Source organism: Parasteatoda tepidariorum, chromosome 6 (assembly GCF_982258835.1).
Source record: "Parasteatoda tepidariorum strain Cologne lab strain chromosome 6, Ptep-v5.0, whole genome shotgun sequence".
NCBI classification, from domain to species: Eukaryota; Metazoa; Arthropoda; class Arachnida; order Araneae; family Theridiidae; genus Parasteatoda; species Parasteatoda tepidariorum.
In genome coordinates this window covers 53,768,403-53,780,795 of record NC_141760.1, presented here as the reverse complement: position 1 = coordinate 53,780,795, position 12,393 = coordinate 53,768,403, and the positions used below count along the sequence as shown (strand labels likewise).

The following is a 12,393-nucleotide window of genomic DNA, read 5'->3' as shown; positions in this document are numbered from 1 at the left end:
CACATACCCTTTGATCTACTTATATTAATGTAAATATTTTGGATATAAAATCCTCATTTAAATAAATAGAAATATGACTAGTGAAAAATTTGCACTAAGTGCAAAACACTTGGAATGACATATATTAAACTGTAGTTTAAGGTAGAAAAAAATTTGAATTAATGAAGTTTTTTTTAAGATTTGGAGTCAAACAGAAACAAACATAATTTGCAGCTTGATATTTTATAAATGTAAAAACGAACCTCTTTCGCTTGGTGGTAGCAGTAGTACTATCAGTTGTTTGATCAGCGCTGGGTATGTTATCCTCTGAAGATATTGTTTTATCTTCTGAAGCCTCCTCCAAAACTGAATTTGAGCCTTTGAGTGATGAAGGTTTTTCTTCAGAATTAATCTGAGATTCTGCATTATCAGGAACAGAGTGACAATTGGATTGAGCCTGATCTTCAGTATCTTCTTGCATGGGTTCATCAACTGATTGATTTTCATTAATAGATGAATCCATATCACTTTGGGTATCATCAGGATTTACTATTAAAGAGTCATTGTCACTGGCCTTTATTGTAGATGAAGTATCCAATTTAATTACATCTTCTACAGTTAGAGGAGCAATTACAGGAGAAGTCTCCGGTTTTGGTGGAGAAAGACGTCCTTCATCCATAAGTGTGTCCTTGAGAGTTCCATCTCCTACATCATTGCCGTTACATTGAACATTTTTCTGTTGTTCTTCTCCATTCGCATTATTCTCTTCTATTTCAACATCTTCGGCATCTTCCTTGTTTAACTCTATTGTTAAAATTTAATTGCAGTGTTATTAAATAAAGAGTTACATTAACAGCCTTTAATAGCCCATGACATATAAAAACATCGAAATTGGAAAAATTATCCACAACTAAAAAATATGCAAAGATTACAATATCTGCTGTTTAAAATAAAATAACTTAATTTCCCAAGGTTCTAAAAAATTTAGTTAATAATTAAGTGATATAAAACTAAAACTTGTACTTCGTGTTCACTCTTTTGATATCCAAGAACTGCTTGTTTACTTAGAAAATTAGTATTACATATTTCACGGATAACTGAATTTAATAATTTTTGTATAAAAATATTGTTCAATAATGATACTAAAAAAAAAAAATTTAAATCACTCCCGAAAAATATAATTTTGCATATTTTGGTAACGTGTACAAAGGTAGGGGTGCACAAGCAAGGGGAAACTAACACTCACAATATTAATCAAAATAGAACTACACCCTCTTACAACAGATAAACAATTATTTAACTTTTAAAAAGATACTTTATTATGAAATTGCTACTGCTTACAATAATAGTAAAAAACTGTTAGCAAAATTGAAAGGACTTAATGTTAAAAAGTTTTGATTCAACAAAACTGCAAACACGAAAGAAAAAAAAGTAAAAACTTGACTTAATTTGTCTGTTTTCTTAATCAATTTTTCTCACCTCATTGAGTACATTATCAGTTCACAATTCTTCAGAGAGTAAATTACTACTTCTTATTTTATAATTACAGAGCTTTTTATCGTTTAAGAATTAATAAAATATGGATTTTAGGAAATAATATTGCTCATTAGAATTAATGAAATTAAATTTACACATTTTACATGTTTAAATTTAAAGAGAATTATTAGATAACGCGAGTTTTGTAAAACAAGCCATTGATTATCTTAATGACACTTACTTAACACCCTAAAAACTATATATATATATATGTCAAGATAACAAAAACACATATATTTTCTCACCCTCTAGTAACGAATGCTACATATTAACCTAACCAGCTGCCTAATCAGTTAAGGGTCTACGATACTTACAAATGCCCGATCACCAGTATTTGCCAAATAATCTGCTTTTCTCTTTGTTATTCAGGAAGAGTCTAATTAAGATATGTATTAAGAACATAGTTCTACACTAACTTGCTTAAATGTGAAATATTCGGCTTGTTATATAAGAGGAAGTGGCTTACACAGGAAAATAAATATATTAGAAGACATTTTAGCACACATAGTACTATTAATAGGTTGAAAGGCAAAGATTTTATTCCTAAACCACTAAAGAAAATACAAAAAAATGAGCTACATTGAATGAAATGTTTATATTCATAAATTAAGCTTAATATCTCCGTAAAAAATAAAAAGTAACCTTAGATCTAAAGCTCTGTGCACCCCAGACCATAAATAATAAGTTTGTAACATTGTAGCAGAGAAAATAATTGCAAAATTTTAAAAGCATACCTTTCTCTTTTTCTTCTTCGCCCTACAAAAAAGAAAAATCAAAAATAAGTTTTTCAATACTTAAAATGAATGAGGATTACTTATGAGTAAAACATAACAAAAAAAGTGAAATCAAAAATTATAATTCATATTTAAAATTAATTAAACTTTCTTTTTCATTATTTTTATCAATTTAATATTCAACACATTTGCAAGCGTTATTTGAAAATAAATGCTTACTTTTTGCTGCCTGCTATTATTTAAAAGGAAAAATAAATCAAATAAATGTCTTTGCATTAATATTAAAATGGCATGAAACTCCTGAATAGCCATGTAAGCCACTTTTCCATCAAATCTAGTTGGTGTCGCTATAAAAAAGGTTCAGGTACTTTGTGCTAACCTGGATCCTATGGTTAATGACATTTACTAAAACAGTTCTGAGGTAAAAATATTGGTCAGAATCAGGATCAGATATGAAAGAAACTGCAATTTAAATCTCAATAACTGCTATATGTCCCAAAGGTAACCACATATATTATTTTTAAATGTGACTTTCTAATTTAAAATTGTGAATATATAATGAATAAAGGTTGCTCAATGAAAAAAGTTTGCTATTTTTAATTAATTGGCTTGATTGTTATGTGAGAAGTATTACCTGTTCTTGCTTTTCCATTTGTTTGTCTTCTTGCTTTTCTTCTGGCATTTCAACTTGTTTTTCTTCAGTCTCCTTTATCTGTTTTTCTTCAGGCTTTTCTATTTGTTTTTCGGGTATTTCATCTTTCTTAACTTCTTGTTTTTCTGTACTTTTATCTTCTTGCTTTTCAATCTTTTCCTCCTCCTGTTTCTCCACTTTTTTTTCTTCCTCCTCTTCCTCTTCTTCATTCACAGCCTCAGCTTCATCTTCTTTCAATTTCCCTAGAATTTAAAAAAAAATTAATTATTTAATTACTATATAATTTGAATGTTGTATGATTTACCAATGGCTGAGATAAATGATATTATAGACATGTGTGTCTAAAACAGACATTAACAAAAGGGGGGAAAATTCATTTTAAGATAATTAAAGAAAACAGATTTAAATGCATAAAATATATCACGTATAAAATATCACTTTTAATATATATAACTTTTTGCCACTCCAACAATTACTTAAAGGGTTGAAGGAGATTATAGGTTTAGAATTTGGAAATCAACTGCATGATGATTGCATGACTAGCAGTTCTTATTTTACAGACAAACCGAGGAGATTTTGAATTCTTTTTTGTACAAAGAAAATGCCAAGATTACTAATTATAATTTTATTTATCCATTTTATTGTATAATAAATAAAATAAATGTTTACAAATCAAAATATTTACAGGGAACAAATTAGCAGTTGAAAAGCAACAAAATTAGATTCTGTCTTCTTTGTAGGAAAGACAAACATAACACCTTTATCATTAGATTTTCTTGAAAATAGTAGTTCAACAGTATCATTTTCAATGTCAGGCCAGTCTTTATTTTTTAAATTCTACTCAAGGAAATTTACTGACAACAAATATTGTGTTATCATGAATGTTTTATATTTTACACTCAATGAATCATCCTCATGAACTGTTGTAAAGACATTGTGGACTCTAAACAACATGTTTTCTCTATCTTCCACAGTAAAGAGTTAAAAGCGAGTTTGTAAAAACTCCCAATTTATTCTCCACTAAAACCTTGACACAAAGTAATGTAATATTTGTGGGCTAGATTTCAGCAATAGTTGCTATTAATGCTTCGATTCCTGAGGTTCTCTGTTATTTTCCTCTTCTGAATAAAAATCACCCAAATTTAGTTTGTTCTTCTCTTTTTGTTGCAATAAATATAATCAAACTAATATATTTTACTTATTTATGAAGATAATGACAGCTTTTAGGTTCCCTCTGCAATAATTTCTGATGTTTAATAGTCAACAATTCATTGTTTTCTCAAAAGATTAAAATTTAAAGCACCTTTTAAGGGATGTAATGAATATTCAGTCACTATTTGGTATTCGGCCCTTTTGCCGAATATTCAGTTGACCAAATATTCGGCAAAGTATCATGTGGAAAACTGTTTTTCAACAAAGTTTTTACATGCGTAATTAGAAATAGTTTTTACGTTTGTTAAATTTTAAAACTTGCTAGTTTATGCTCTGAAAAACACATGGAAAGGGAAATTTGAAGAACTGAAACTAGAATACTTAATACTGAACCATGAGTTTTTTTAATGCTGATTTTTTCCCTTTAATTATACAGTGAAACCTCCCGGAAAGACCACCTCTATTTACGACAATGCTTGGGAGGTACAAAATTTTTCTATACACTTTGTGTTGAAGAAAACATTTAGGGGAGACTATCAAAACTCAGTGACAGGCAAACCTCTACACCAAATGCGGAAAAGGTCAAATAAGGAAACACGAAAAAATAGCAAAACAAAAAATTTTGCAAAACAAATAAGTGGATTAAAATGTATTAAAAATATTATTGTAAAGATCTTCAGGAGTCTGCCCAGGATATGTTTACTAACGCTTAGCGGTACGGTACATTCACAAATTCAACTTTAGAAAAAATTATAGTTTCACAAAATACTTTTTACAAAGCAAGTTCTCATGCAAACCCCGTTCTCGTTGCAATCTATGGAAACGAGGAGTTTTTTGCCAGTTGTCTTTTATGAAAAGGTAGCACAAGTTTGGCCAGGTAGTGTAATGTTGTAAACCTAATCGGTCGCTCACACCATAACAAAGTGAACTTTTTTTTGCGGAGTTTTTTAAAATAAAACAAACTCCCTCTTTACGCTTTACAGGAAGTCAAAATTCGAACATTATTCTAAACATTATCTTAATCACTATTGTAAATTTATTCTAACAGACCTTATTTTTTATGGAACATTTTTTTCACTGTGAAACTTTTTTCTGTATGACCTAGTCGAAAATGTTCTCATAATGAAAATAGTGCTAGTACTGTTAACTACATCTTTTTATTAAATTCAAGTTAACATTTAACTATGGACAATGATTTTTCATGGAATTTTAAACTCGGATGCAACTTTCAGCCCACAATTTTACAACAGCAAAATTATCTTTTTTATGTGGGGATGACTTTTACAATAAATCATAAATGATTATGAATAATAAGTAAGAAATGATTTTTGAAAATATATTAATTCTTTACCATATTTTTGCGTTGATTTTTTAATATAATTTTAAATATTCACATATTATGTCTAACTTTTCACAAAATAAGTACCTGTCAAAAAAATCCCAGAGAGACTACTGCTCTTATTTAGAGAGCTCTTTTTAATGATACAACCTCATGCTGCAGTTAGAGTGCACTAAAGATAATGCTATCAAAGATTTAAACAATAAAACAACTGTAAAATGTTGAACTGTTGTAACATACTTTAAACAGGGATGAGAGTAGTCAGAAAGCAAAAAAGAGGAAATCCAAGAATATATATATATAAACAAAAATTTGACAAAAAAAGTGCGATTTTTAAACTTGTAAACCATGTGATTATAAATCCCGATATGAGGCTTTTAAATCACGTGAATATGAAACTCTACATCGAATTTAAAAAATGCGAACATACAAATCATGATGCGTACTTTTTAGATCAAGATGCATAATTTTAAAATCGCGAGATATTACAACGGCAAAAACGAATCACGATATTGGATTTTAAGCTCGCGTAGCTACATAGGGTTTTAAAAGCTCGTAAATACAAATCGCGATATTGATTTTTTAAATCTCGTAAATAAGAATCGCAATGTACAACAATATTTAAATGGCCTGAATAAGAATCGCAACGTTCAACTTTTAAATCAGGTAAATACGAAAATCGATGATTGATAATAAAATCGCGATTTTAAAAATTCAAAAATACAAAACACGATATTAGATTTTTAAATCTCGTAAATACGAGTCATAATGTACGATATTTAAAAAGCGTAAGTCAGAATTGCAATGCGCAACTTTTAAATCAGGTAAATACGAAAATCGATGATTGATATTAAAATCGCGTGAATAAAAATCGAGATATTTGCAGAGTCTGGACTTGGAATTTCTAAAAAGCTTGTTTGAATTATTTTTTGTTTACACAATAAATAAAAACTTACAAGATTAATTGAATGAGCAAATAAATATTTTCACCGCAATTTCACCTCTATTTTTTTCGCTTTTTTTGTTTGCTTTCACTCCAGAATACAAGAAGCAGCGACGTCTAAATTACGAAAATACGAGCTATCCCTCCGACGGATAAAAAATACGGAAAATCTTATTTTCTGTGCGTGAAATCGGAGAAAATAGCTAATATAAGTAAACATTGCGGAAGGGTTAGCAGCTAGGACGTAGTTTGAATTTTCTGTTTTTCGTTGAAAATCGTAAATAAATATAATTATTTGACTTCAACGACTGAATTTTTTTTTTTAAAAAAAAGGGGATATTTATAAATAAATAAAAAAAAAGAAACTTTTAGATAATCTGAGTTTTTGATAAAAAGGCTGAAATTCGAGAGAAAAAAGCGAAAAAAATCTCATCCCTGTATAAAGGTCAACCAGTTTTATCCCAAGGAAATGATTTTTAGAGAAACTTCAGATGAAGGAATGAGGACTTCAATAATTTCGCTCCGCGAAAAATTTAATTCCTCATAAAATATTTTAACTTGTGCAAATAACAATTTCAGCGGAAATTAGCGGAAAAAATGGAAAAATCTGAGAAAAAGCGGAAATCCGCGAATCCGCGGAAGAATCTCATCCCTGTTTAAAGCTTAAAAAGATAAAAAATTTTTGGTAAAAAAATAATAAAATTTAAATTATTTAGAGTAAAAACAATTTAAAAACACCAATTAATTAAGAGTAAAAATTTTCTTAGTATTTGATTTTTTCTTCTTTCTTTGTACTGTCATATAAACCACGGAATTTCTCAGAAGACTAATTATTCTTAATACCTTATAAACATACTTTATTAGTACATCAATAATATTGGCATTTTGTTGATGCCTTGGAAACTTGCTGCAATAGCAGACTTTTTGTAACATGCTTTTAGTAAATTTGTTATTCATTTTTTGTTTTGTTTAAAATGCTTGTTCCAATTTTTTAAATTCCTTGATTTCCCATGTTTTACCAGAAAAATTTCTGCGAGTAGAAATTTGCTAGAATTTAAATAAAATACAATTTTTTTAAAAGTATAGGCTGCTCTATAAAACATTTGATGAAACTGCCTTCATTTTTTCAGAAACTTGTAAACATATTTTCTATATGGATTATTCAGTGCACTAATATTGCCCAGCATATCAACACATTTGTTAAAATAAAAATTTTAAGAAAGATAAAAAAGAAATAGTGAGATCACAATAAAATCAAATTTTTTAATAACATTGAACAAAGCAATAAGTATAAATATTTTCTCACGGCTTGAACGTTTCACAGGTGGCTTAGTTGCCTTTTCAGCAATGATGTCAAAGAGAAATTCATCAGGATTTTTACCTTCATCTTCAATGGCCTGAAAAAAAAAATTATCGTTTTACATCTATAGAAGATAATATATAAAAACACAAAAATATTTTAGAATTGCTATATTTAAGCATTTCTAAACTGCTTAAAAAATAAAAAAAAATTATTAATTAATTTAAAAAGTTTTTTAATGATTGCAATTCTTGATTACTGCATTCTGGGAACACAAATTGCAATTCTAATTTTAAGAAACTCTGATTAGTATCGATTACCAGCTATTAACAAGTTTAGAAGTTTAAACAGTGAAAAAAAACTTATGTAGGCAGCAGCAACCAGGGTTGAAAAGTTTTAAAATCAATCAGTTTTGATAAAATCAAATAGTTTCAAAATCAATCACATAATGAAATCGTATTATTGGTTATAGTGGAATAAAACTATTTGAGCAGCCACTCAAGTTAATTTAATTTTTTAATGCAAAATTGAATCATTAGTACTCTATCCAGATTAAGTGACTAACAATTAAAAATTGTAAATAGGAATTATTTTTTTTAAAATTTAAATTAGTATTTTCAATTGATAACATGATCCTCCCCCTTTTTTTACCACATGTATGCAATTTCTCACAGTTCCAAAAGAGAAATTTATTTGCTTAATTGAACAAATATAATTCTGAAATAACAATTTGGGCATAAATGGAATAATACCCAACATGAAAACTACATACAGGTACATTTCATTTAAAACTAACCAATATTCTTATATATTAAAACATTAAAAAGAATTTAGATTGCTCTATTATGTTAAGAGTTATTAAAACAAAGAATATGCCCTACCTATACAAAAATACAACACCTAAAAAAAAATAAAAGACTTATGGGAGAAATGTGTGACGCTTTCAAAAAAATATATATATTTATATCTTTGGTTTTGATAGCTTTGCAAAAAAAATTAATATGATAAATCAAGCCAATGGCCTATGAAAAAAATATTCCACATTTGCTCTTTATACGAATTATTAGCCTTAATACTATCAAATACTCTTATTTATTTATTTTTTCTTCGCATAGCAAAAAATAGCTCTGTATGGTTTTATCGTCTGCCAAAACACTGAGACGAAAAGAACCCTACACTAAGCCTTTGGAGGTCTGGCATTCACAACTTGACTACTCAAAAACTCACATAATTTACTCATATTAGAATATATATATATACTTTGTAAGCTTATAGCAATTATTTGGAAAATTTTGATTGCATCAATTAATTAAAAGTTCATTTTTCATGAAAAATATATGTAACGTAACTACCTAAAAATGAAATCGAGAATTTTTGTCTTTTACTCCTGCATGGTATTTGTAAATATGCCCAGGTTATTTAACTGTTATCTTCTTCATTGGCATTAACTGCCAGTGCAGGTTCTAGTCTTCTTAAAAAATGTCCTCCATGCTACTGTTCTTCACATCAAAGTTACAAATATTGTGTTTAAATCAATATGGCTCACTTTAAACCAGCTGTCTGTCAAAATCCAATTTACTTGGTACACTTTAGCATAACATATAAACTATATTTAAGCAGCTGATAAAACTGAATAAAATTTGAGAATGCATCATTAGAGCTATGTAATGCACCATAGTCAAAGAATCACACTAAAACTATTAGTGTGATAGGCTATTGGCAATAGTCAGGGAACCATCCCTGAAGATGATCCAAAGCCCAAAGACATGCCATCACAATTTTGATTCATTGTTTGGAAAGCGATGTCTGTATTTCAAACAATTAAAATAGAAAATGCATTTTATTAAAATTATATTTTTTTTATAACATGCGGTAACATTAGAAAAAATGTCATCCCCGCATCTAGAATGAAAATATCACGAGAACATTCTTACTTACCGATATATCTAAAATTTATTCACAGTGTATCCTACTACCAAACAATCATCAGGATTTGTTCCTCCTGATGTGCATTAGATTAGGAAATTAGTTACTTACACAAAAAATATAAATATTCTCTGTAAGCCGGTATCAGAAACCACTTGTTAAAAAGAGAATTTCTAGCATAACAATTCATAGATCAAATTATAACTAAGATTTAGAACATTTCCTCAGTCCAATAAGAACAGTTATACATAATTCAACAATGAAACTAGTTTTTATTTAGAATTGTAATATAATATCAGACATACCTTGGTAAGCCTTTCAACTAATGCTGTTTTAACACCAGTTCGATCCAACCCTCGTTTTTCAAGTTCATACCGAAGATCAATTACACGCAAATCACAGAGTTTTTTCATTGCGTTTTGCTCAACGTCAGTCATTGTTAGCTAAATAAACACAATTAAAAGGTACAAAAGCAATATGGCGAAACTTCTTCGCGCACGGCGCACATCACTTTAGCCAAAACAACACAGTATTGCCAACATGAATTTGAAAAATAGCAGTTGAACAGTGGAAATTTTTTGTTTTCACTGCAATGCTTTATGCGATGATATAACACATGCGGTCATCACCGATTTTCATCATGCAAGTTTCTTCAAGTTCATGCGAGTTTCTTGTAGGTAAATATATTTTCACCAACCAGCAGGCTCTCGTATGCAACTATAAATTACAATCGCAAAGCGAATTTTTCCAGAGGGCTCGAAAAACCACCCGTCCGCTATCCTCGGCTGTCAAAAATTCCTCGCGGACAACAAATTTCTCGAATCCAACGTCCGCGCGGACGGCCATTTTTCCGTTAATGTTCGTCATACACTTTCAATTTTTGTTATCTTACAAGAGTCTAGCGCCTCACTTCTAAAACTTACAAAAGAACACATTACGTATTGGTCTTTAACAAGAGTTAAACGCAATTATGAACATCTACATAATGAAGAAAAAAGTCGGACTGATCGTTAAGACACGGTTCCCAGCAGATCACCGAAGTCAAGCATCACTGGCTACGGTCAGTGTGCGGATGGGTGACCACTTGGATCAGTCTGCGTAGGGACCGAGGGTGTGAGGTATTGGTCCTCGTTAAACTGTGCTACCGTAAAGTGCTCGACTTCGCACGCAGGTCGTCGGGCTACCGAAGCGGGGGTGCCATCCCCTCCGCAGAGGATCAAAATTGTGATGGCATGTCTTCGGATCATCCTCCGGGATGTTTCCCAGACCGTCGCCAATAGCCCATTGTGCAGCTCTAGTGCGACGTAAATTAACAACAGCAACAATAACAACAACATAATGAAAAATCCCTTTCAGATTTCTGTGCAGAAGCCTCTGTAAATCATTGGCTTGATTGTGAAGCTGGCAAACGTCATATTTGATTCATTTAAAAAATGCAGTACCCTCGAATAAATTGACAATCCAGATAACTTGACCTTTGTCATTTAAATTATTTCCTAAAAGAAATAAATTATTTCATAAAAGAAATACTAGGAGAACGGGTACATTGTTGGACAAGCCGTCCTCGGGGACGGGTAAAATTTGAGTTTTTTCGAGCCCTGAATTTTTCACAACTTGATGATGGTTCTTGAAAATTTGAAAAACTTTCCGAACGCGCGTATTTTTAAAAGGCATTTTTTACTTAAGGTCGATCTTAATGTGTGGATGAGTAGTAAAGTTTGATTGAGTACAGTAAATACAGACGTATCAAAAAATACTCGGTGTAGTGTACCCTTCTTGAATGATCGCATGCAGGGAAAATGCTCCAAAAACATGGTTCTCCACTAACTCACTGTTTTGCGAATTACCATCCTCGGGTAGCATTCAATATTATCGCCAATGCCTTTTTAGTACCACGAATGATAACTTCATTCCGCTATCATGAACGTATTTACGCTTGTTTTGGAAACTGTGAGAACCATGTTTTTCACAGAACGTTTCACAGATTTGCGCTATACCGAATTTTCTACTTCGCAGATCTGAACTTGACAGAGCATAATGGGCGAAAATCGTGCTCGCATTCCTCTTTATGCAGCTCCTACCTGTGATGACTTTTCATACGGTAGATTACTGTTGTTGTTCATTTACGTCACACTAGAGCTGCACAATGGGCTATTGGCGACTGTCTGGGAAACATCCATGAGGATGACCCGAAGACATGCCATCACAATTTTGATCCTCTGCAGAGGAGATGGCACTTTACGGTAGAATAGTGTAACGAGGACCAATACCGCACACCCTCGATCCCTACGCAGACTGATCCAAGTGGTCACCCATCCGCACACAGTGATGCTTGACTTCGGTGATTTGCTGGGAACCGTGTCTTAACGATCAGTCCACTGCGGGACTACAGTAGATTAAAAAAAATATGTATATGGCATTACATATTTAAAGAACAAGTTACCTTCCGGAACTCACCGTTTTGTGCCTCCATTGAGAATTTTAAGTGTAAATTAAATGGGTGGGGAATGATTTTTGAAGACACTGTTTATTTTCTATAACTATCATAAGTTTTAAGTATTATTCTTGTTTTATAGCTCTAAAAAACATCCAGTTTGTTTGGAACTTTACATTTATATTCGCATGTGTTCATTTCTAGGTTAAATTTGATAAAATAAAAAAAGGAAACCATTTCATTAACAGCCCGTAGTGGGCTACGGGAGGTCAGGTCATCGAAAACTCTCCGCAATTTTGCGACCAATGACGTGATTGTGGCAATGTGGTCATCATTGCGCACAGACCGACTTTTCCCAGACAAGCTTGTCTCCACCGATTTGGAGCTGGGTGGTCTTC

The 12,393-nt window shown here is 31.0% G+C and overlaps 1 protein-coding gene across 1 annotated transcript in view; it reads right to left on the bottom strand.

The window, feature by feature from the left end:
• LOC107453030 (uncharacterized) overlaps positions 1-10,360 on the bottom strand; it is a 28,342-nt gene extending 17,982 nt beyond the window's left edge. The window contains exons 1-5 of the mRNA XM_016069725.4: positions 9,867-10,360; positions 7,642-7,732; positions 2,884-3,143; positions 2,250-2,271; positions 243-783 (exon numbers count right to left, since the gene is read on the bottom strand). Of these exons, the coding sequence (XP_015925211.3) occupies positions 243-783; positions 2,250-2,271; positions 2,884-3,143; positions 7,642-7,732; positions 9,867-9,998 (1,046 nt within the window). The 5' untranslated portion in view covers positions 9,999-10,360. The remainder of the gene's footprint in view (positions 1-242; positions 784-2,249; positions 2,272-2,883; positions 3,144-7,641; positions 7,733-9,866) is intronic.
• Positions 10,361-12,393: the final 2,033 nt, after the last annotated feature.